Source organism: Thunnus maccoyii, chromosome 4 (assembly GCF_910596095.1).
Source record: "Thunnus maccoyii chromosome 4, fThuMac1.1, whole genome shotgun sequence".
Taxonomy (NCBI): Eukaryota; Metazoa; Chordata; class Actinopteri; order Scombriformes; family Scombridae; genus Thunnus; species Thunnus maccoyii.
Window position 1 is genome coordinate 24,992,761 of NC_056536.1, and position 22,846 is coordinate 25,015,606.

At 38.2% G+C, this 22,846-nt stretch overlaps 1 protein-coding gene across 1 annotated transcript in view; it reads left to right on the top strand.

The window, feature by feature from the left end:
- Positions 1 to 22,846, top strand: part of camta1a (calmodulin binding transcription activator 1a) — a 290,687-nt gene that overhangs the window by 4,609 nt on the left and 263,232 nt on the right. The window contains exon 3 of the mRNA XM_042408868.1: positions 9,927 to 10,030. Coding sequence (XP_042264802.1) covers positions 9,927 to 10,030 — 104 coding nt within the window. The remainder of the gene's footprint in view (positions 1 to 9,926; positions 10,031 to 22,846) is intronic.

Consider the following 22,846-nt stretch of genomic DNA (forward strand, 5'->3'; position numbering starts at 1 on the left):
GCTGAAAAAATTAATATCCTCTGATATTTTCTTTTACTTCAAATGGATTAATCTGTGCCTCTGCCTCCCTCTCATTACATTTGTGCTCTATGAGAACTGTAGTCTAGGGGCAAAGAACAAAGACAACACAACATCATAGCTGAGGTTTTTATGACTTGTAAAAACCAGCTTCTGTGGGAATTGCTTCAGTGCACTTACAAGTCTGCGCACTAGTGCTATTTTCTGTCACGACCAAAACAAATCAGTCAGAAATATAGGCCAAAGTCTTGTTTTTATTTGTGGGTGATTTTCCTTTCATTCCTCTTTAGAAAATGTGTCTGAATTTTAGCCTCTGTCTTTGCCCATTGAAAAAACTGTCAGCTGTAAAGCAGATTGTTTCTCAGCAGAAAGGAGCCCCTTCATTGTTAATAAATACACCAGTCTCTTCACTGCTGGAAGACTCTGTTGATCTAGACTAGAGACTGGGTAATTAAGTGTGCTCATGTATTGTCATTTCTAAATAGAGAGTCTGAAATCACCCCCAACTCCTTATTAGACTCCTCACTCGATATCTGTCACTGGAAGAGCTCTGCTGCACCAAATCTTCTTGGTATATTTTTAAAAGAGAATGTTTTGAGAGATTTAATGGTGGGGGACTGCCTCCGCAAAATCTATGAAACAGGGGTGTAGACTGTAACGGGGACATTGTTGGTAGACTTTTGCGTTACCCCCTCATGTGTGACAGCTGTGACTGACAATACATTTTGCCGGTCTTGCTATTTTCCCTCATGTTATTGCGTGGTATTACAGTATCCTGTACCCATGTCAGACATCCTGTTTAATGCGTTCAGCCTGGAGGTTTTTCTGCCTCGCCAGGACACTCTGTGGCAGAATACAGCAGCTCGAACAGGCAGGTAAACCATTGATCTGAGTAATCGTCTGAGTAATTGTGGGAGTAGTTATGATACAGAAAGAGGGGCTTTGTTTGTGTGCATGTGTAAGCAAGAGGGAGAAAGTGAAAGAGCACGAGAGAGAGAGAGAGAGAGAGGGAGTAGGAGAGAGAGACCTCACCTTTGCTCTCCTTGAGATGGGATTTTTATGGATGGGTGAGCTTGGTGAGGGCAGAGAACACATAAAGAGTCATTTTCAGTTTGTTGCAGGCAGTTAACCATGTGTGCATGTTTGTTGAACTTCCAGTAATAGGCCCAGGCTTTTTTTTTCTGCTGTTTGACTTTTTGACAGTCTTCCCTTATTATGCTACATTATGCTATACTATTATAACCACATAGAGCCAGAGTGCGTCTAGGGTATAACCATTGGGGGAATGTAAACAATGTAATTGTGAACAATGAACGCTGCCACAATGCACATGTTGCATCTCGTCTGGTGGTAACACAGCTGTTTATACAGTACCAGCCAAAAGTTTGGACACACTTTCTCATTCAAGTGAATGGGAAGATGTGTTCAAACTTTTGACTGGTGTTGTATATCGATGTCCAGAAGAATCCAGTATTATTCAGACTCTTTATATCTTTCCCACCGGGAGGAGAAAAAAATACCTTTTGCGTCTCTTACAGCAGCTGTTGTGTGTGTTGCAGGTCAAACACTCATCCTAGATCTTAGAGAAGTCATGTAATGTTCTCTTTGTTGTAGTTTTGTTGTAACATAGCAACGCCATACTGGAGTTGAGTAAGACTTTTTTTGTGCTCGTGGGCGGTTAGTAATTTCACTGTATGTAAGAGCGTTATCGAACAGGCTATAGGCCAAATGATAAAGATAATTGGTTTCCCACTCCTACACTAACACATGGCTATTTTAAGTCTACACACTCCTATCCATGTCCCCATCTAGAGCCATCAGGCTGTGGGGAGACTGGCCCCTGGACTGCTGGCCAATCATTGTTATTACTGCCAGGGAAATTTGACACTGCTTTAATTGTCTTGTGTTGTAGTAAAGCTCAGTTCAGGATCCCCCTACAAGTAGGAGGCTATGGACTTCTCTGTGGCCAAGTACCACAAGTCTTCCTTGTAGAAAAAAACTTTATGAAATTGATGATGTATAGTGGATATTCAAGTTTTATGATGTTTCAAACCTCTTGAGTTTGAATGAGTGATTTTGGACTATCACGTATAACCGAAATGTGACAAAACGGAATATCGTTCAAAGAGATAAAAAAAGATAAATCGTTTTTGTTAAGTTAATCACATGTTAGAGAGCTATTAATATTTAATGAGCCTGGAATTCATGACATTTGGCCACAAAATATTATTGACGTCAGCAAGAATTTTTGGGTCTTATCTGAATCACAGGAAAGTGTCCTAATCTGAAGGCTACAGGGGAAATATCCCATTACTGTAAAGGCCACCGTAATAGCCTCCCGCAGGTTAAACCCCCTCTTTACCTTTCCACCTTCTTTTTTTCACACCTCACAACCAGATTGATCGCTTTTAATTGGCAGCATGTCATTAGCTGACCACTGCACCTTGGCTGCTTCACATTTGACCACATTTTTTTGTCTAGATTTTTTTCATCTTGTAACGTCTTTCACCATGTTAACATTTGGTCTGAACTTTTGGTCCACCCAGATCTGGTCATTACACTTACGGCATGACAAATCCGTAGCACTACAATTGTTTAAATTTAGATACCTGCTTCTATATTTATTGCCATGTCTTGGTATTTCACTTACTTATATTTCTACATCCCTTTTTAAGGAAAGTGCATGCTGTAGAAACTGCATGTAGCTAGCCAGTGGGAATTTTTTTTTCTGTGCATGTTGTGGATGAATGCCATTTCTGTTTTCCTCTCTTCTGTCTATTGTGATAGGCCTGTGTGCTTTTGTGTTTCTCGATGTGCATGCGTGGTTTGTACACACACTGAAAGTTGTTCTTTCAAATCCCCTGCTAGTGATGCAAGTAAAACGATTCAAATAATATGTGATGTTATACTGTTTCTGTCCCCCCCTCACAGTGAGCGCTTAAGTGTATGAGTATTATTCTGTCCATATAATACAGGGATTATGTGATCAAAATATCAGTTTCTTCAAAAAAGGGAGCTTTGGAACAAACATTGTTAGTTGCAGGAGGTGAAACAGATGACGATGCATCTCCAGGTGAAACAATGCTGCTTATTCTGTCTTTAAAGGGACTCAATGTAGGCAAATAAACTGAGTTCCCTTTAGTTAAAATATATTATGAAATATGCAAAAAAACAGGCAGTTGTTGCAGGATGTTAAAGTGATGCATTTGTGACCATAATTAGGCCGCAATTTTGATATGAGACTCTACAATAACAGCCAGAGCACCTTTGCAAAGGATGATATGTTTTTCTTTTGTTTGTTTATTTACATATTGTATCAGTCCCTACAATTGAGATCCTGTTGCTTGGCCAAAGTTTATCTGCAGCAGAAGAAGGAGTATGTTTTTGTTTCTGGTGGCTTGACATTTCTCACCACAGTTGATGAAATATGTCTGAGCTAATCTCATTTGGCTAACCAGGCTAATTTTGGAGCTAAACTCTTAGGGGCATTTTTGGTCCTGCCCAGTGGATGGCTGTCATCCAACCTAATGATAATAGACATTGCCATAGGCCTAATTCAGCTTCACAGCCCTTCTTACTGGACAGAGATTAAAGCCAAATGTTCATCCACAGGACTGTTTGTTCTTTTTTGATTCGCCTCCTATGTGTTTCAGGTAAAGCTACAAAAGAGCAGATACTGTTACACTGCCCTTCACATCCTTAAGCCATATTAGCCACTGAACTGTTGTGGAAAATGTTTGCATTCAAACTGTTACTTTAGATATGCACCGCCAGCAGCGATTTGTTGAATGATCTATAGCCAAAACATTAGCTTGCAATTTCTCCACAATGTGGGCACAGATTAAAAAGAAAAACTGTCACTCCCAGAGCGCTCTGAGACAGAGACGGAAGAGAGAGGGTTTTGCGTTCAGGGCTCGGATATTGATTAAAGATTTGTTTTTGTCAGCCTTTCCAGTCTCATGACCCTCGCTCTCGTCTCTAGGGTGGGGCTGGAGCAAGCTAGCATGACAGATACCCTTAAATTCGGCCCAAGTGTTTGCTTAGAAGCCAGGATCAGTGATAATCCAAACATCAGCACACAGAAATATATATATTTATACCCATTTGACAGAGAGTGATGTGAATTATGAAGGGGCATGCACAGGCTGCCACTGTTCGGCACACAAATGGCCAGTGATGGCAACATGAAAGCTGTAGACCTGTAGCCTCTGTTCAACAGAGCCCCTCTCCCTGTTTAGCCTTTTGTACGTGAGCTCGCTCATCAAGACTTAGAATGTAATTGGCTCCAGTGTGCCAGCTCAGCTCAGCACATCCTCTCATGTAACAAGCTCGGGTATCAGCCTGTCTTGCACTTTAGTGTTTTACAACCAAATAGTAGTTTTCTGTGTATCCCTTTCTTGGCTAATGTACAAGCAGTCATTAAGCCTGCTGTTTAGAATCCAAAATAAATATTAAACCTTACAGGAGAGTTCACAGGAAATGCAAGAAGTAGAGTGCGCCTTTCAAGCTTTGATCAGCTTCTGGTAAAGGAAAAAAAAAGCTACATTTACATTTTCAAAGCCAGATTTTTGTGGGTAATTTGTTGTTCATGCATTGATCAAATCAGACAATTTGATTAGGAAGAGCTCTTCTATATTCTGTAAACCTATTCCAAATCTGGCATCCAAGCTATTCCCCTGTGGGTTGTTTTCAGCTGATGCACAGTCTACAGTATATGTGCATTTTCATGCCACAGTGGACAAATCTTTAATTAGTAAGCAGTACTTTGTTGGAACGCTCACAGTTCTTCCTTTACATCTGTGGAAATGCCTGGTGGAGGGAACAGTAGACATATAGCTGTTGAAGTATTACTGGTGTAGATAAATAGCAGCTGAAAGAACGAAACAGTCGAGAGTTCAGAAAAGAAACCTCAGCACTCAACAGTTATGTTGAGTTCACTTTTGTATGCTTTGAGAGCCTCGTAAGAAACGTTCTAGTGTAAAAACAAGGCCCCTCTCAAGTTAGACAAGGACTCCCAGATTAGAGGCCAACACTGAACATCTGAAAAATAAGTGCCACATCTAAAACACATGCTTTATTTAACAGCACAAAGCACAGTGTGCTATTTAAAATATAACAGTAGCTAGCCTGTTCTTCAAGGAAATACAGTCATCTGTATCTGAGATAAAACCTTGAGCAGTAGCCCTCTGTATAATCTGATCTATATGTACAATAGGCTTTTTTAAAGGCAATTACTATAAAAAGACCATGTCTATAATAGTTTACAGACAGAGAACGTTCTACTTCACCATCATGACTTTTTTCCTCTATATAGTTTAGTGTTAATTTAGCTGCAAAAGCATCCACACAGTACTGAATAAATGTCAAATAAATGCAGCACTGAGTGGTTTGTCCATTACATTGGTGATGCTGCAAACAACAGGACAACATTTCAGAATATTTGGCTTCATTTGGATATTGTAAAATGACATAGCACTGGTATTTTGTTAAATAAATAATACATATTTTATGGCTTAAATCAGTAGTATATTACATTTAATTTTGCTTGAGGACTCGTTCCAGTCAGTGACTGTCTGAAATCCATGATCCATAGACATCAACAGACACTTGGCTTGTTCCCTGATGATGCTCTGCCAGGTCTTTACTGTAGCAGTATTCATTTCTTGCTTGTTTTGGGGGCTTTTCGCCTCCAGTCTGGTCTTAAGCAAGTGAAACAAATGCTCGCTTGGGATCAGGTCAGGTGACAGACTTGGCCAGTCAAAAATATTCCACAGTTTGGTAATTAAAAACTCCCTGGTTTCTTTGTCTGGATGTTTAGGATTACTATCCTGCTACTTTGTCTTATAAGTGTGGGACTATGGATAGAAAGGGCTACAAGTCCTTCACTGTTGGCCCAAAAACGTGAACACCATCAAACCCTCTTCAAGCCGAAAGTCAGCACTTTAACCCCATACAATACCTGCTGTTTCATTTCAAATCCAATGTGCTTGAAAAATTATTCTGAATGCACTGTATGTCTGATTGGAATGGATCTAATCTATAAATTAGATTTGATAGATCTAATCTGTAAATTAGATTTTTAGATATGTGCTACAGCAAGACAGAGCTTTGAATGTGGGAGGGCCTTGCCTTTAATTAGCCTGCAAATATTAGTTTAGTAGCTAATAAAACAGGGTGGAAATGCCTTTTGTAGAAGTTCTTCTATGCAAAATATAAGAAGTGAACCAATTAAAGGTTTTAGTGTGTAAAAATAAATAAATAAATACAACGTTTAAATGCAACTTTACAACATAACATCACCCACAATGTAGAGATTATTATTCTGTGCTCGCTGTAAAAAATAACATCTAACTATTGGGCTCTTATGAGAACGTCTTCATAACAGTGTTGTGTCTTTTCACATTCAGTATGTTTATACACACATTAGTAATCTGATCATTCCCCCAGTTTCGGCAGTAACCTGATTTCAGAAGCGACCATGTAAGGTTAAAGGATCAAGGGAAACCCAGTTAACACCTTGTTAGTCCTACAGGGTTTACATAGGTTGCTTTAATGCTTAGGGGGATTGTTAGCTGACAAATACAAGATTGGCATTTCAAAGTGAAATGCAGTTACGTTGCAGTTGTGTCATCTTCTCATGTGCACAGAATACTGAACTGAGATGCGTTTTGCATAATTCAGAGGTCTGTGGCAGAGAGAGCTGTAGACCCAACAATACCTTGCACAAAAACATGTTGTGCAATGACCGATTTAATTATGAGACCACAATTTTATTGCATTTGTCAAGATCCTCTATGCTGAATGTTCTCAATCCAAGTGTTTATGCCTGCTGGCAGATTGAGCAGACATATCCTCCTACGGTAGATTTCTATCTCGACTCTCCCGGTGAGAAAATCCTCAACATACTTGAGACATATTCCAATCCTGCTCTATCTCGTGTTGATGGTGGCATAGGAGGGTGTGCCAGAGGGCAGCACTGAATCCTGAATAATCTGTGGAGAGACAGGCTCGCCATATGTATCTGCTGCTACTGCTGTCTGTCGGTTGCAAAGAGCAAATCTTCCGAGCACATTTTGTACGATGGGAGATGGCCAAGACTTTGTTCTGGCCTATGCTGCATCTGAGTGTGGATCCCGTGTGAATTTCTATTTGGGATTCAATATTGAAGGCCGTTTCCCTTCTGGACCCTTTTAGTGAAAGACAACAAATATGTGGCACTGCAGTAAAGCTACACTACAGCTTCATGCTTGTTTTAAGTTTGCTGCTGTACAATAATAAGGGTACACACAAATACAACTTCCTTTTTCCTTTGGTACCTCTCTGATCATTCAGTTGCAGCATGTTTTCCAGTTCTGACAGTGAAACTGCTCTGGTAGTACCAAGAAGCAGATGCTGTATGTGATTCTTAATTGGGCGAAGCGAATGATTACAGATACCTGTGTAGCTCATATAAAACACAGTCTTATGCAGAATTATAGGTACAGATGGATTTGGCAAATACTACAGATCTACAGACCTAGTCTTTCATTCCTTTGGGAGCGATAATGTTCCACCTTATGCGTTACACTCAGAGGCTCCAAGCCAGCGCCATCTCTGTGGACCAACTGTGTTCATCCCCATTGAATTTTCCATATGGAGGTTTCTGGGCAGTAGCACTCTGTTCTTGCTGTGATGTAAAGCAAGTTACATGCGCTCTTGTTATAGCCCCATAACCAAGTGCACCACTGGATTATTTGTTTTGGTTTTTAAAGTGGTATTTTCTTTGGTTGAACTTTTTCTCTCTCTTTTTTTTTTTTTTTTTTTTTTTTACAGTCAACCACTGATATCAGCTACTCCAGGGATCCATAGTCAGCACTCATATTCAAGCTTTTTTTCTGTTTCTCCCTTTACTTGCCCATTTTTTTCCCTAGTATCCTAACCAACAGTCTTATACAGTTTATATGAAAGAATGCAGCTTGATGAGATTTATTTTCCAGTTGTAATTTATTTTCAGGCTGAATTGAATTACAAATAAATGCAGCTTTTTGACTTAACATCAATCTTCTGGTGGAATAAGAAGTGAGATCTTTTACTTAAGTAACAGTAGCAATACCACAATGAAAAAAAACACCACATTACAAGTTAGAAGTTAGAAGTTCTGCATTCAAAAGTAAATGTACATAAGTATTGACAGCAAACTGTGCTTTGACTTTAGAGTAGTGTACTTTTTACTGTATTTTACACTACTCTGTTCACCTAATCGCACATGCATGTAGTGTTATAGTATTATATAGTGTTTCCTTCTTTTGTTATTGCATGTGTTTACATGGTTTTATGTCTTAGTTGCATGCATAAAAGGCTTTTTAATCTGCCTTTTGCACAGTCTCGTAGGAGCCACAAGACACTTTTCATTGTATGTGTTCTCTGGATTAAAGTCAAGTCATCAAAAGTAAAAGTACCCATTATGCAAAATGGCCCCCTTTAGAGTTGTATTCATCATATACAGTATATATTGGTGGAATATTAATACTTACACTAATTGATGTATACATGTAAACATCATTTTAATGTTGGCAAGGTAGAGCTAATTTTAACTCGTGCTATTGGGTAGTTTCATCTATAACAATACGTATTATTTTATAAACTGATCATATGTTTTACATATAAAATATTTATATGAAAAGTAGCTGGTAGTTATAGCTATGAGTAGCATAAAATGGAAATACATAAAAAATAGCATAAGTAAAAGTACTTCAATGTAGTAGATGTACTGAGTTACATTTCACCACACACATTAAAACTAAATAATAGATTCGTTTGCACATTCAGGAACATTGCCTGGATTAACTGTAACTCTGCATCCAGGTTTTGCAGTGTTGCAGTTTGTTAATGTATTAGAAGTCTGATATATACAAAAGATTAGGTGAACACAGTCTGTTTGAATGAGGGACAAGAATAACTGAAACTTTTTTTGGCAGCCTACAGAGACAAGGGAAGCAGATATTAGTTTGCTGTTTGTGAATGATACAGATGCTAAAATATTTCCTTGTAATGAACTATACACCTTTTTCACCTGAGTTTGTTTTTGACTTGCACTTTAGCATTATCTCCAGCTTTTAATAGTTTAAAAAGGTGATTAACAATCCCTTCATTGTTAATGATTAGATCCTTGCTTGTAATATCTTCTTTTTGTATGTAAATCACTAAAATTATTGACACATACATTAAGTCTACATCTCATGTAGACTTACGTGTCTACATGTGATGATCACAACACGACCATAATAGGATTTTTCATGATATAATAAATTCAACACGTTTTTGTCTCCTCAAACACTCTTTGTCCTCTTTGTTCACACTTAAGCCATCTGCATATTTGAGCAGGAAGAAAGCAATGGAATGAAATGAGCATTTGAATGCATCCATGCATGCGGGGGTCTTTAAACTATACTGTTTTATAATGCTTGTGAACTGATTGTAAAATGTAAATTATAGATTGAACGGCATACATTATGATGTAAGCGTTGGGCCTGGTAATTGTAATTATTTCCCTGAATAATATACCACATTCTGGCATGCAGCACACAGATTCCCATACTAAATCCCCATACACTATAAAATCACTCAAGGGTGTTTATTGTGTCTAAATAATGAATAGACACAGCCTTTACAAGTTGACAGTGAAAAATTTCTGGTGAACTCCCCTGATAGAATGCATTTCACAGTAAAATAATATAGCCAAGCACAAAATAAAATGTATGCAAATATACGCTATTCTTAAATTAATTTCCTAATTCAGTTGGGGATAGTTATTTTACAGTCAGCATTTTGCTGCAGAGAGACTGATAGACTGATAAAGAGGCAGACGAGCAAGTCAATAAGGTATGAAGGCCGCGATAAATACATGTTTTGTCTTGCTCTCGTTGTAGATGAACATGGACATTTGAAAATATACCTGCCCAAGAAGCTGCTTGAATGTCTACCAAAATGCACCTCGCTGCCAAAGGAGAGACACCGGTGGAACACTAATGAGGTAAGGCCACCACTCCTTATTGTACGACTTTATACTCAATCCATCTCTTTACAAAAGTGCCCATCCATAAGACATGCTGTTCTTTCAGGGCCTTTTCAGACAGATTTGTAAGCCACGTCAACTGTCTTCAAAATGACATCTCCCCATGAGGCCCTCCAGTCCACCAAAGATATCACCATTGAAATGAACTTGTTTCTTTTTACTGTTCACATGTAACAGTGATTTACATCTATTAAGTTAATTCTCTGTCGTGCACTCTTCAGATGCCACTTATTGGACAATTTAGCATGTTTGTTTTAATTGTATGAAATTATTTTTTCTTTCTTTATTTATATTTTTATTATATCTAATATTGCATTTAAAGTGCAACTTCAGAAACATTTCTGAGCGCATCACCTTTGCAATAATTTGAAGTGAAATAATTTTAAAGTTAATTGTTTTAATATTGACCCCAAGCTTCGACTGATTTTTTTTTTTTTGAAGCTGCATCAGAAAGTCCCATTCTCAAATAGAGAATTAAATGCCACTGGGCTCCCCATGAATAGCCTGATTGCGATCTGGTATGTATTCTGGTCCAATTTAAGAATAAACCACCAAAACAGGCAAAACATTCTCTCCCTCTATCCTCATGTTTAAACAAAGACAGTTGCAAAATGTCTATCTCATCTTGTATTCTATGTTTACTATGGATTTTTCCAGTGTTCATTCTGCAAGGAAACCTTTTTTGGCATAAATCAAAGGTTAATGCCAATTGCAATGTTGAATCTTATTCACAAAACTTCACTCCTGCTGTATTTAGCGAGCATTATGAAGGGCTCTCAATGTAAACGTAAATACTGTTTAACATTGGCGCCGTGAAGGCTCAAGGTGTCTGGCATTTCATATTTGCATCACATTAGGGAAGATAACACACCACTTTACATTTTCTCTCTTGGAAATCAAAGCTAAAAGGCTTTGCTTTTTTAAGAAGATGTCACAGATGCCCTTTGCTGTGTTTTTTCTTTTTCTTTACCTAAAGGAGAGACATTTTGAATTATTTTTTGAGCACATAATCGTTTACTTAAAGGAAATTGTGTCGTGTCTGATGCTTTAGTTGTTGTCTAAATCATAATCTTCTACAGGCATGTGGTAGACACAAAATTTCACCTGCAATTTTGTCTAATTTTCTAAATGCACAATAACAAAATGATTTTTTCTTTCCATATAGTCATATGTAGACTAAAATCACTAACAGTCACTAGCATCAACAAAGCATCAAATGTAAAATAGGAAAAATGAACAAGTAAAATCTACAGAAGGAATTACAGCTGTCATTTTCAACGATCTTCATGATCCATTATGCATATAGTAATTGATTCGCTCTTGCTTAATTTCACGGCATGGACCAACATATGCACAAGTGTTGCGTAAACATGTTATACTGCATTTCCCTAACATGATGTTGCTTCATTTGCCTCAGAACTCATTTGCCAACCTGGCCCTTTTCTCAGAGGACAGTTTGATGAATTTATCACTTTCATCTCTGCTATTGATAGATGAAAAACCGGTTCTTCTTTTCATAGAATAACTGGTAGTAATTACATCCAAATGCACCCCATGACAAATCTTAAAGCCAATATGCAAAAATCAACCATCCATGCTTCTGATTAACAAATTGTGACCATATAAATATAGTCATCTGCAGTGATGAAAGTTAATTGACTGAAAAACAACCAGATGATAACGCACCAGACACGATCGTTTTTAAGGAACAGGATATTCAAAAAGACAATCTGTCATTGACATACAGTTTTTACTCCGACATTGTACTGTATGTATATTTGGGAAAATATGTGAAAAGACTAATTCATCCCTGGTAAAGACAGGGATCTGTAGAAGTAGACTGGTAATTAATACAGCAAGGAATACACATAGTTTCTCCTACCTTACATCACTAGCAGTCCCCATCCAAGTTTGCATCTGTCATATTTTTACTCACTAGACTTGCCCTGGTTATGAAAAAAATGTAAAACGCTTGTGTGTTTCTAATTGGCTGATGTTGTAACTTGTTTGCCCTGTCTGACCTGCATTGTGCTGCTAGCAGTCTAAATTAATTAACACGGCTTTGAAATTGATCTCAAAATGTAAGTCTAAGCATTTGCTGGGGATAAATGCTGTCAGCTAGAGTTGTTAGCTTGTCTTGTCATTTATTACCAAATTAAATCACAACCGACGTATTTCAGGAAAAAGCACCATGCTGTGTTACTGGGCTGCAGATTTTTGGTGGACTGATAGGATATTGGAAAAAATACAATTCCAGCGGTGGTGTGGTATGCATGCCAATAGTGTTTTCCAGGACTGAAGAGAGCAAGGCAACCTTTCCCTAAAATCAAGGGCATTTCTTTTTTTGTGCAGACCATGCAAATCAGAGTGTTTGTGCCTCATTGGTGGCAGACAGGCAGGAAGGGAGGGATCAGAGAGGCTCTTGTCGGTGCAATTGTGTGACTCTTAGTGAAAGTGACACCTCATCAATTCTATGCATATTTCCGGCACTAGCTCAGCATACTTAAAGGGTACCTATTATGCTCATTTCCAGCTCTATATTTTTATTCTGGGACTCCACTAGAGTAGCTTTGCATGATTTACAGTTAAAAAACATCCTTATTTATCTTATACTGGTCCTTTATGCCCCTTAGTTCAGCCTCTGTCCGTTTTAAGGCCTTTTAAGGCCGTGTCTTTAAGGCTTCCCTCCCGATGAGCTCACTCTGTTTTGATTGGTTAGCTTCCAGAAGCTACATCACAGCTGACTTCTGGCCGCTCTGGAAGCTACGTAAACAAACCATGAAAATAACTATAGTAGTAGGATTTCACTGATTTTTCTCGTTTTTTACTCGAAAGGTCAACTTCTCAAATACATTTGTACATGTTTGAGCAAGAATCTGATCCGAAATATGCAATTGAACAGTGCAAAAACCTAAGCAACTACCTTAGCGAATAAGGCTACGGAACGGACAACCGTTTATGGGCATGCACGACGATCTGACGCCACCTCGTCGGCAAGATAGAGAAAAATGTTGCAAATGAAGTGTTCATAGCAGGCTGAAGCCTGGGCTTTTGAATTGCAGGGAGCATTTCTACATACGTTAACCTTAAGATTGGAAGTTTGATCATGTTTAACATAGATATCTGACGTCATAACATTATATAAATAACAGAAGACCACAAAAAGCATAATAGGTCCCCTTTAATACACTAATTTCCCACTTTTTTGCATTTAAGGAATCTCAGTTGTCTAGACAGTTAAAGCTGCTATTACACATTTGAGCAATGAGAATTGATTGTGTGTATGTAATTATTCTTCTTCCATAGCAATAATTAGCCCACAAAGTTTGTCCACTTTATATTTGAAAATTGTTGTTGTTGGTATGATTGGCTTTCAGACAACAAAACAATTACAAAAATAAGCAAATGAATAAGTTAACACATGACTCCTCTCTTGGCACAGTGTTTTGGACGAGATACAAGGCAGCTTACAATCACAAAAAAATGAAAACAAAAACTATTTTGTTTTTTAACAAACTCACTGACACAACTATCTCTCTTTTTGGAGATGAGTTCATGTATCTATTCATTATTTGTGCGCATTCACAGATACAGAGAACCTCCAAGAAGGCATTTTTGCACACCTGACTGCGTACTTGACAGTTGCACGTACTGTATAATGTAACTGATATGAGGGAATATTCATAAATTATCTATTTTTTCCTCTCTCTGGCAGCTCACCTCTTGCAGTTGTACATTATTTGCGCCTTGTTCAAATCTGGGATGATTCTGTTTCAGTTTCATTCATGAAGAGGTACACACTTCATTTTACTGTTGGTGGAAATGATTGAGGATACAACTTGCTGCTTGGAAACTTTAATCTGGAAGGAGGATGAGTGGGGGGCTGTGGTGTTGCTGGTGAGGTGAAGTGAAGCTAATGCAGAACTATTAATTTTTATCTCATTCTCATGATTCCCCTGTGTAGTTTCATGAGAGGAAGGTGTGCAGGAATACATTTCAAGCATTTACTGGAAAATTAGATAAACCAATCGAATCAAAATTCAAGGGAGGGTATGGGAGTTTAGAAGGTTGAATGGAACTCTCGTCATTGAATCATGAGCAGCGTGCAAGGTACGGATATGCTATCAGCCTTCAAATTATCAATGGGAGAGAAGTACCTGGCAGTGCTTGAGAATTTACTTAGCAGCTGTAGCAGAGAAAAACAAGGTATTATTGAAAGAAATACAAAAGGAGGTCATGATTGGAATAGCTTCTATTGTAGTAGAAATCAGTGATATCGCTGTGAGATGATACACCACTTCATAGTGAGTAGGTTTGCACAGGAAAATGGAAATACTTCCAGGAGTCTATGTTTACCTTGCTCTTTCAGCCATTGATGTCCCCATGTCGCTCAGGTGAAACACATGGGAACAAATCCTCACAGAATTTCCCTTAGGTCTGCAGCCAACTGCTATTGTCTGCTCAGTGCTCTGGCACGATGACCTCTATTTTGCTAGACATTTCGGTTGAGATTAGAATCTTTTTAAAGAAGGACATCTCACACAGGAAGGGCTTTAGGCTTATATCCCTTTCAAGATCAAACAGAGTCAGCCTGATGTTTGGTTACGCTGGCATGAAGGTTGCAGGACTTCAGAGATGCTCTGGAGAATTGCGATTTTGCCAGTGCTATTTTCAAGATAGACTTCTTGCTTTTTGGTTCATTTTAGAGCTCTGATTCAGGCTATGTATTATTATAGGATTCAAACCAAGTGTATCATCCATTGGAAACTACAAATCAAAGGACCTGACTTTATTTAGGCCAGACTTTTCTCCTATTAAGGTTGAGTTTGCCCCTTAACTATTTACTTCTGTAGCAGCTTTGCTTTTTTTACCAAGTTTGAATGACAGTGTTTATGACTTGCTGCTGGAGTCCTGAGGACAAGAACAAGCAATATTTTCCCAACATGTTAGATTAGACTCCTTAGTGTTAGCCTCCTTGTAGACATAAACCATGCTGATTTTTAACAAGTGGCTCAAGTTGTGTGACATTATAAGGCATTGACAAACAGAGAAAAAAATTGGCAATTTTGGAGAAGTGACTATATTCCAAGTCACTCAGTCTTAAAAAGCAGAGGCAGAGGAGTACAGCATGAAGCCTTGGTTGAGGGAGGACACTGGGCCTAAGCTGGTGTGACACCCTCAGCCTTTAATGAACGGCACAACGCTCTGAGTACTGTGAGCTCCCACTCAGCTTAGAGGGAACTGCTTCTGAACTGGTGCTGAACCAAAACAGACAAGAGAGCATCAGCTCAGGCCTCCACCGGCCTGCTACACATTTAATGCCCCTGTCGTCAGGAATAATCCTCTCTGCCTCACGCCACCGCCAGCAGCAGCACAGCATGGTGCCTACATGCAATATGCCGCCGCTCAGGACAGAGCAGGAGCACCAGTAGAAACACTTAGTGGACTCACCAGGCAGCGGTCGTAACAGCCGAGGAAGCAGTGATCAAAAACCACAACAAATTAAATTAAAGGCGAGATCGGATAAACCTGAGAGACTGTCAGTAACAGTGTAAGATAGGTGCTATAATGACGAGCACAATTGGCTGCAGTGCGGTGTAATCATTCACTCCTTATCTCTGACTGTTAACCTGCTCCATGTCACTGTGTTATCTTGGATCCTGCTGTTATGATTTCACACAACAATACACTTGGGGAGGGGTGAATAAATATTTTTTTTATTTATTCATCTGTTCTTTGAAAACAATAATGACTTTTTTTTACAGTACACTTGCTAATTCCAGTTTACTGTGGCATCTCTCATGAGTTTGAATGTAAAGGGCCGACCGTCCAGTTTTACACTTTTCTCAGTCCAGCAGTAAATTAGGTGTGTTTAGTGTATGCACGGAGAGCAAAGCTTCACTTCTGACTTTGTTTACTGTGATGTGTGTAGGCTGGTCAACTGAAATTTGCAATTTTTGCACTTTATTATTAAAGTTATTTTTAACTTCGAATTTCACTATGAATGAAAAGTGCGGTTCCAATTAAATGTGTCATTCTCATTATTATCATTAATATTAATAATACAGTGTCACCTGCAACTGATCAAAACAGTAAAAACACCCTAAAAATGTTCTTTTTGGTCTGCAATTTTATGACTTTTCCCAAAGTGACCCAGAATATACAAAAATGGAAATATTTTCAATTTTTTAAATTTTTTGTGCAACTGATTACACATTTATGTACAAAGAGGGTGTTCCAGGTTAAATTTGATGCATATTTATTCAAAAATTACCATTTAAAAATATTGTTGCATTGTTCACATTCAGTAAAATTCATTGAAATCATTATAATTGTTATTTTGTCCTGTTTTAGGTAGCAGAAGACCATAATATAGTGAGATTGTGAAAGTTTTTTCTCCATAACCAAATAGTGTAAAACCTGAAGAATACACTGTGCTCTCTGAAAGCCTCTTTAAGGATTGAGCCTATTTATTAAAGACTGATAAGGTATTTATGAATGAAAAATAGATTTGTGGTTCAGATGTTTGGTATAGAGGCTAATTATGAGGGGATAGGGGCGAATGGTCAGAATATGAACAGTATGTAAGGGTTAATATTGTCTATTGGCTGTGTGTTTCCAGTTTAAAGATTTTTTTGCCATTATTTGATAGATGAAAGTGCAGAGCGACAGGAAACATGGGTAGAGAGAGAGGGGTACTACATGCGCCAACGGTCTGCAGCCGGAATAGAAGCGTGGATGTTGTGGTTATGCGGTAAACGTTTCCAAGCGCCCCGTGTGTTTCCAGTTTACTTCTCCGCCATCTGTGACTTTCAACCCTCAGCCTTGACAAACACATCAAATTTAAATTTGTGTGGAGTGTACTGCAGGCTGAGGACTTCGGCTTGAAACTCCTGGTGCAAAAGCTGGAGCATCCCCCTTGGAATATCCTGACCTCATTAAAACATTGGCTGGATAAACGCTTTCTGCTGTGGATTAGTATGACTTGTACTAGAGCGATCTGGTTACTCTGGTCAAATCGCCAGACTATTCATACCAGTTCTGATGCTTTTTGTGTCATCACATTGCCAAACCTGAACTGTCAATGTTGTTTTCATGGGCGTCAGTGCCCAGAGAATTCACCTAATCGAACACGGGGTCACGCTTGATTAAATGTTTATCTTCATTTTAGCTCCTTGCCATGCATGGCTTTCTCTGTGGAGAGTAATTAAAACGACTCCCACCAATTGCTGATGTTTACAGAAATGTTCATTAGCTTCTCAGGGGCAATCAGTGGAAATTAAAGGTCATGTTTGTCCATTTATCTGTATGTTTGTTTATTTATGTTTGTTTGTTTGTTGTCATTTTTATTTTTCATTTTTTTGTTTAGATGCACTCAATGTTACAGTAACAGGTGCTGAGAATATGTCAGTGAATTGAGAAGGTGTAGGGTATCCTGCAGGGATTCTTTTTTAACCAAGGTTCAGATTTTATTCATATAAGCTCTTCATTGAACTACTCAGTTGAGGTTTAGATGGCAAAATGCCTGCACAATTTATTCTGGCTGCTGAGAGAGCACAGTTTTTCATCCACAGTGTTGCCGTATGACAACTTTTTTTACTATTTCTTTTAAAAGTGTTTTTAATAGAAAACACCCAGGCTAATTTATGTCTGTGTGGAGTCTATGTGGAGCGATCATATACTTTCATCTTACTGTAGTTTCCACTCAATTACAGAGTTTACTAAATAGATTTCACAGTGATTTTTCATCTCATCTGGCTGTGGGAAAGTAGAAGACAGGAAGATAAGGAATTGGCAGAGTTTCTTTGGATGGCTGACTTCATCGTAACTTCCTGTGAGCTTGATAGCTTTACTGATTGCTAGTGTTGTAGCTTACTGTGAAGTGTCAATTGCGAGGCTACGGTGTAGTGAGGCAGTTGTAATAGGAACCCACCAGTCAGGTCATTCAGGGGGTCCTGCATGCTAGAGGGACCCTTTGCTTTTTCCTCAGGATGTGCACATCAAGGCAGGGGTCCTCAGTATTCTCTGAAGACAGGGGTATCCACTCAAAATTGCATGACCTCTATTGTAGCAGATACAGGTCACTCCACCTCCTGTGGGAAGCCTCTAAATTGAACCCAGCTTGTGTCTTCGATTTCTTTCCAGCTCTCTCTTCCTCTGGTTTCCCTCCTTTACTCTTATCTTCTGTCTCTTTCCCTTTTCCCTCATGTGTTCACTGAGCTGCAAAGCTATTCAGGTATAGACGAAAAGATTTCTACCTTTCTCTCGGAATTGCTGGGTCAGGATTTTTCTGTGCGGAACCATTTTGTAATGGAGTTTAACTTTATTTACTAGATAAAGGAAAATGAGTTCTGCATTTGATGTGTGCGTCTATGCTTCAATAAACTGTTATATTGTTTCATATACAGTAGATGTTCATATGAGTGAATACCTCTGGTGGGATTGAATGGCAGTAGTATTATCACATTCACTACCATGATCTGCTCTGTTATCAAAGTAGCCTCCTGGAGCTTTAGGTGATATGTTTTTTTAAATTGAATCTTTGTATAGTATGTTTTTTCCACCGTTGATGCTGGAACTACTGAACCTGTTGACAATAATGAGGACTTTTTTGGGGACAGTGTTCTTTGACTTTCATTCATTTGGGATGGTGAATCACCGGCATTTATGTATATAAACTTTCCTGATCTAGGAAAGTATTATGAGATGTTTTGTCTACATCTGCTGCACTGATAACTTTGTTAATTCTTTAAATGAATTCCTTAAATTTCTTAAATAATAAGATACTCAGAAAAGGCCTATATTATAGAAAGAAAACAGAGAAAAGAAAAAGGAAAATGGAAATCGGCCAAAATGGAAACAAAAAACTAAAACCGAACTGGAGCTTGGAGGAAAGTCTACTGCTCACAGAGGGGGTACATCAGAGAAAACATATAATAAAAAGGCAAATTTAGCACCACATTGACAAGAACAGACAAAAAAGATGCACGGAAAGAGATTGCAAACAAAATTAATGCCAGCTTTACTCTTGTCGCTTGTATCCCCGTGGAATACAAAAACAGTGGTTTAACATCCTGTCAGAAGTGTGTCAGGAGATTGCAGCTTACAAGAAAGACTCTGCTGCAACTGGTAAGCTATAAAATTACTCTATTCTGAATTATGCATATTACTTTAGATAACATATTGTGCATGACCAGTGCTATATTGTTCAGCGAGAGCGCTTAAATGTTTTGGGACCGCCACTTGTACAATCAAGTTTTTCAAGTTGACATCATATCTTAAATAATTATGTTTGAAAAGAACAAGACACAGTCTGGTGTTCTGCTGTGTATCTCACTTATAAAGCAGCCTTTGTAGGGAATAAAGTTTTCTACCCTGACACCATGAGGAGGCAACAATATGAACAATGTTGAGTGGTAGGCACAGTGCAGTAGCAATGGTTGCGTGTTTGCGATATCAATATAGACAAGTGGCTAAAAACTTCACATCTAAATATCTAAACCTGTCCCATTTACAGATAATCTGCTAATTGTTCAGGCTGACTAATTAACCATCCATGAATTCATCCCCTCGTAAAACCTAAGAGGAGATATAAGTTTCCATTTTTAAATTAATAGATGACATTGACTCCTCTCCGGTCTCCTTTCTAACGGTATTTTTCTTTTGTACTTACAAGCTTTGTATTTCCTTATCAGTCAGACATTTCCTCACACTTGATTTAGTGCTGTCAATGAAGGAAAAAAGCCACTTAGCTCCCTTACTGTGACAACTAAGGTGTCACCCATAATTCAAAGGGTGTTTGCAAACATAGACATAACACATTTTAGTCAGCAGAGATGTGGTAAATCACCCCGACATCACAGACTTGTGTTCTCAATCCAGCCCATCATGCTATATTAAAACTTACTCATGCTTTAGATGAAGAGGATGCTTTGTCTACAGATTTTTGTTTGCAAACTATATTCTAGTTTAGTCTTAAAATCAGCTAATCAAAATTCTGAGACAGGTTTTCATCTTCCTACTGCAATGTATTTATTATTTTTTATTCTTCTACCTACCCTGTTTTTATTCACCGAATATTTCTGCTGTATATTTATGTTAATTTCTTAAGATAACTCATATTAAAAGGAAACATACACTTACAGAGTAAACACAAGAAAACTTTTGAGCATTTGAACATCATGCACTGCAGATTCTACTCTTTAAAGGATTATTCCAGCAATTTAGTATAGCACTTCCATAAAAGTGGGGACCTCAGAGGAGACAGATTAAAAAAAGACTGGTCAAAATCGAAGCAGCTGAGGCTGAGATATCCTGACATTTAATCACTACTATGTGTCAAGCTCCAAAAACACTGGATCCTACATTTCACATAGTGCAACTCAATAGCGTCTTTTCTCCTGAATGTCCTCACCTTTCATGACATCATCAGGGTTATTTTCTCAGACTTGACAAAACTCCCTCCAGTGCCACAGAAGACATTGTTTTTTTATAGGCTGTGTATTACTCATCTTGACGAGTAAACTGGACTTGTTATGTGTAAAATCAGTGCAGTGCCCCTTTAAGTGAAGCTTCATTTGTAACTGAAGTTGTGTTGTCATAGCGGATTTAATGTAAAACAGGTATGTATTTAAAAAAACCAACCGCATGCTCTGCCTCAAAATTGAAGGTAGTTATTATATAATTTAATATTGAACCTCTAAGTAGACTCCAAGTTGGCATTCGCTGTCATAATCCTTTCCAATAACGTCTCTTCAAACATCCACGAGCAAACTCTCAACATAACCTCTTACTGATTATCTACATTCAGCTTAAGACATTTGTCAGAAATAGCTAATTATTAACTTTATATAGATGTTAAGAAAATGCATGTTTTTTATTTTGTTTTCTGCTTTGGATCAACTAATGCATTAATTATTGATTGATTATTCAAACTCCAGTCAGCAAATACTAGCCTGAATGCTTGATATGGCTGAATTTTAAGGATCAGAGAGTTGCCAAAAATCTTGATTAGCTCTTGCCACAGACTTATTTTTTATTATAAATCAATAGTTTTCCATAGTTGTAGTAAACTAACAACAATTTTAATATACTGTTAGATTTGAATCAATACCTCTGACAGTCTTTTTCTTTAAAATTTTATTATAAGGTTCACAATGGGTTGTATTTTATTTATTTCAAGGCTATTGTTTTGGATTACATTGATGATATGATGTCATTGCAAGTTTGTCCGTTCCTTGTAGTTATTGGCTGGATTGGCTATAAATTTTAAGCACACCACATCCTTTCTGATGGAGTACATCCATCTGAACAAACACTATCTCGGTTGAACTCCTTGCGGAAATCTCCAATAAAATTGTGCCTTCGCTGGGCTGAGCTTGGGCTGAGTTCATATTTGGGAGGCTTTCCCTTTCAGTTATATTTTTGTTGTCCATTTTTAGATGTTCTAAGTTGTTTCGTAACACTTCATGTAGCTCAGTATTTGTTCGGCTCTACTGCTTGTCCCATTTTGTATTTCACCAAGGTTAAACAACAGCGCCGGCCGGCAGAAGAACACCGTGTATCTTTTTATTTTTGTTGAGAGAGTGAAAGCAGGGAGAGAGGCTACTTCAACTATTCCTTAGAGGGAAGAGGATCTTTTTTTAGAGTATCAAAGGAGCACATCATTTCCACACTACAAAATATAACATGTTAAGATGGAGTTGAGGTCGGAAGATACTTCATCTGGCACTGGATGGAGGAGGCTGCTTTGAGTCTTGCTGTCTATCTTGTTGTGTGTTGGTCTTTGATCTCTAAAGGTCCTTGAGAATGAGAAGCCAGCAACAACAGCAGGCTGGGATTCTCTGTGGGCCTGTTTGGATCCCAGCCCATCATGCCCTTTTCTATCTGATGGACAGCTCCAGGCATGGCAGTGCCTCTATAGCCCTGCTGCATTAGGCCTTCATCTGATTAAACCCTCTCTCATTGTCAAAGGCGGGGAACTAGAACTAGGGCTATCATTGACCTTGTTTGTAAGCAGCAGGGAAGGCCTTAAAATGCATACATTTTCTTACATTTATCCACCCTCCAATTATCATTTTTTGCTAAACCAAAAAGGCTGTTAAGCTTAAACATAGGGACACCTGTGTTTAATGTCACCGCACACTGTTCATCTTATATTTTTATTTTTAGCTCTCATACTGCATGTGTTCAGCATTTATAAAATTTGCAGACGAGGAACCTGAGCATTTGGCAGGTTGACACGACTGTGGATGCACAGCTGACTGGGCTGTCATTTTCTGTTGTATGAAATGTGGCTGCTCCATCTAGAATCAAGGGCGACTAACTAACGAGGTGTTCGCATCAAATCAGAGATGCTTATTGGTCCGATCTTAATTCTTCAAGTAAGAATCAGAGAATCAAGTCTTGTTTCTAGAAATGTAACTACAGATCTTATTTTGTAATTAAAGCCTGATGCTCATATAATAAAGTCAAATACAAAATCAACAAACTTCAAATTTTAAAACTGTATTTTTATAGTATATACTTCTACAGCTGCAAAAATCCTTTTTTGAATTCCAGGGATATAACAGTGTTCCTTTTTTTTTTTATCAATTGTAAGGTTGAAATATATCTTACTTTGTTACAGTTCTCCTTCATAGGTCGCCCTGACCTTTTGAGATATTTGTATTTCAGTGGATCACAGTATCAAAGGTTATTCCCTATAAGTTCATTGTTTTTTTTCTTATCAAAGCTGCCCATTCAGGCAGCTCGTAGGATCCTGGTCCAGCAGGA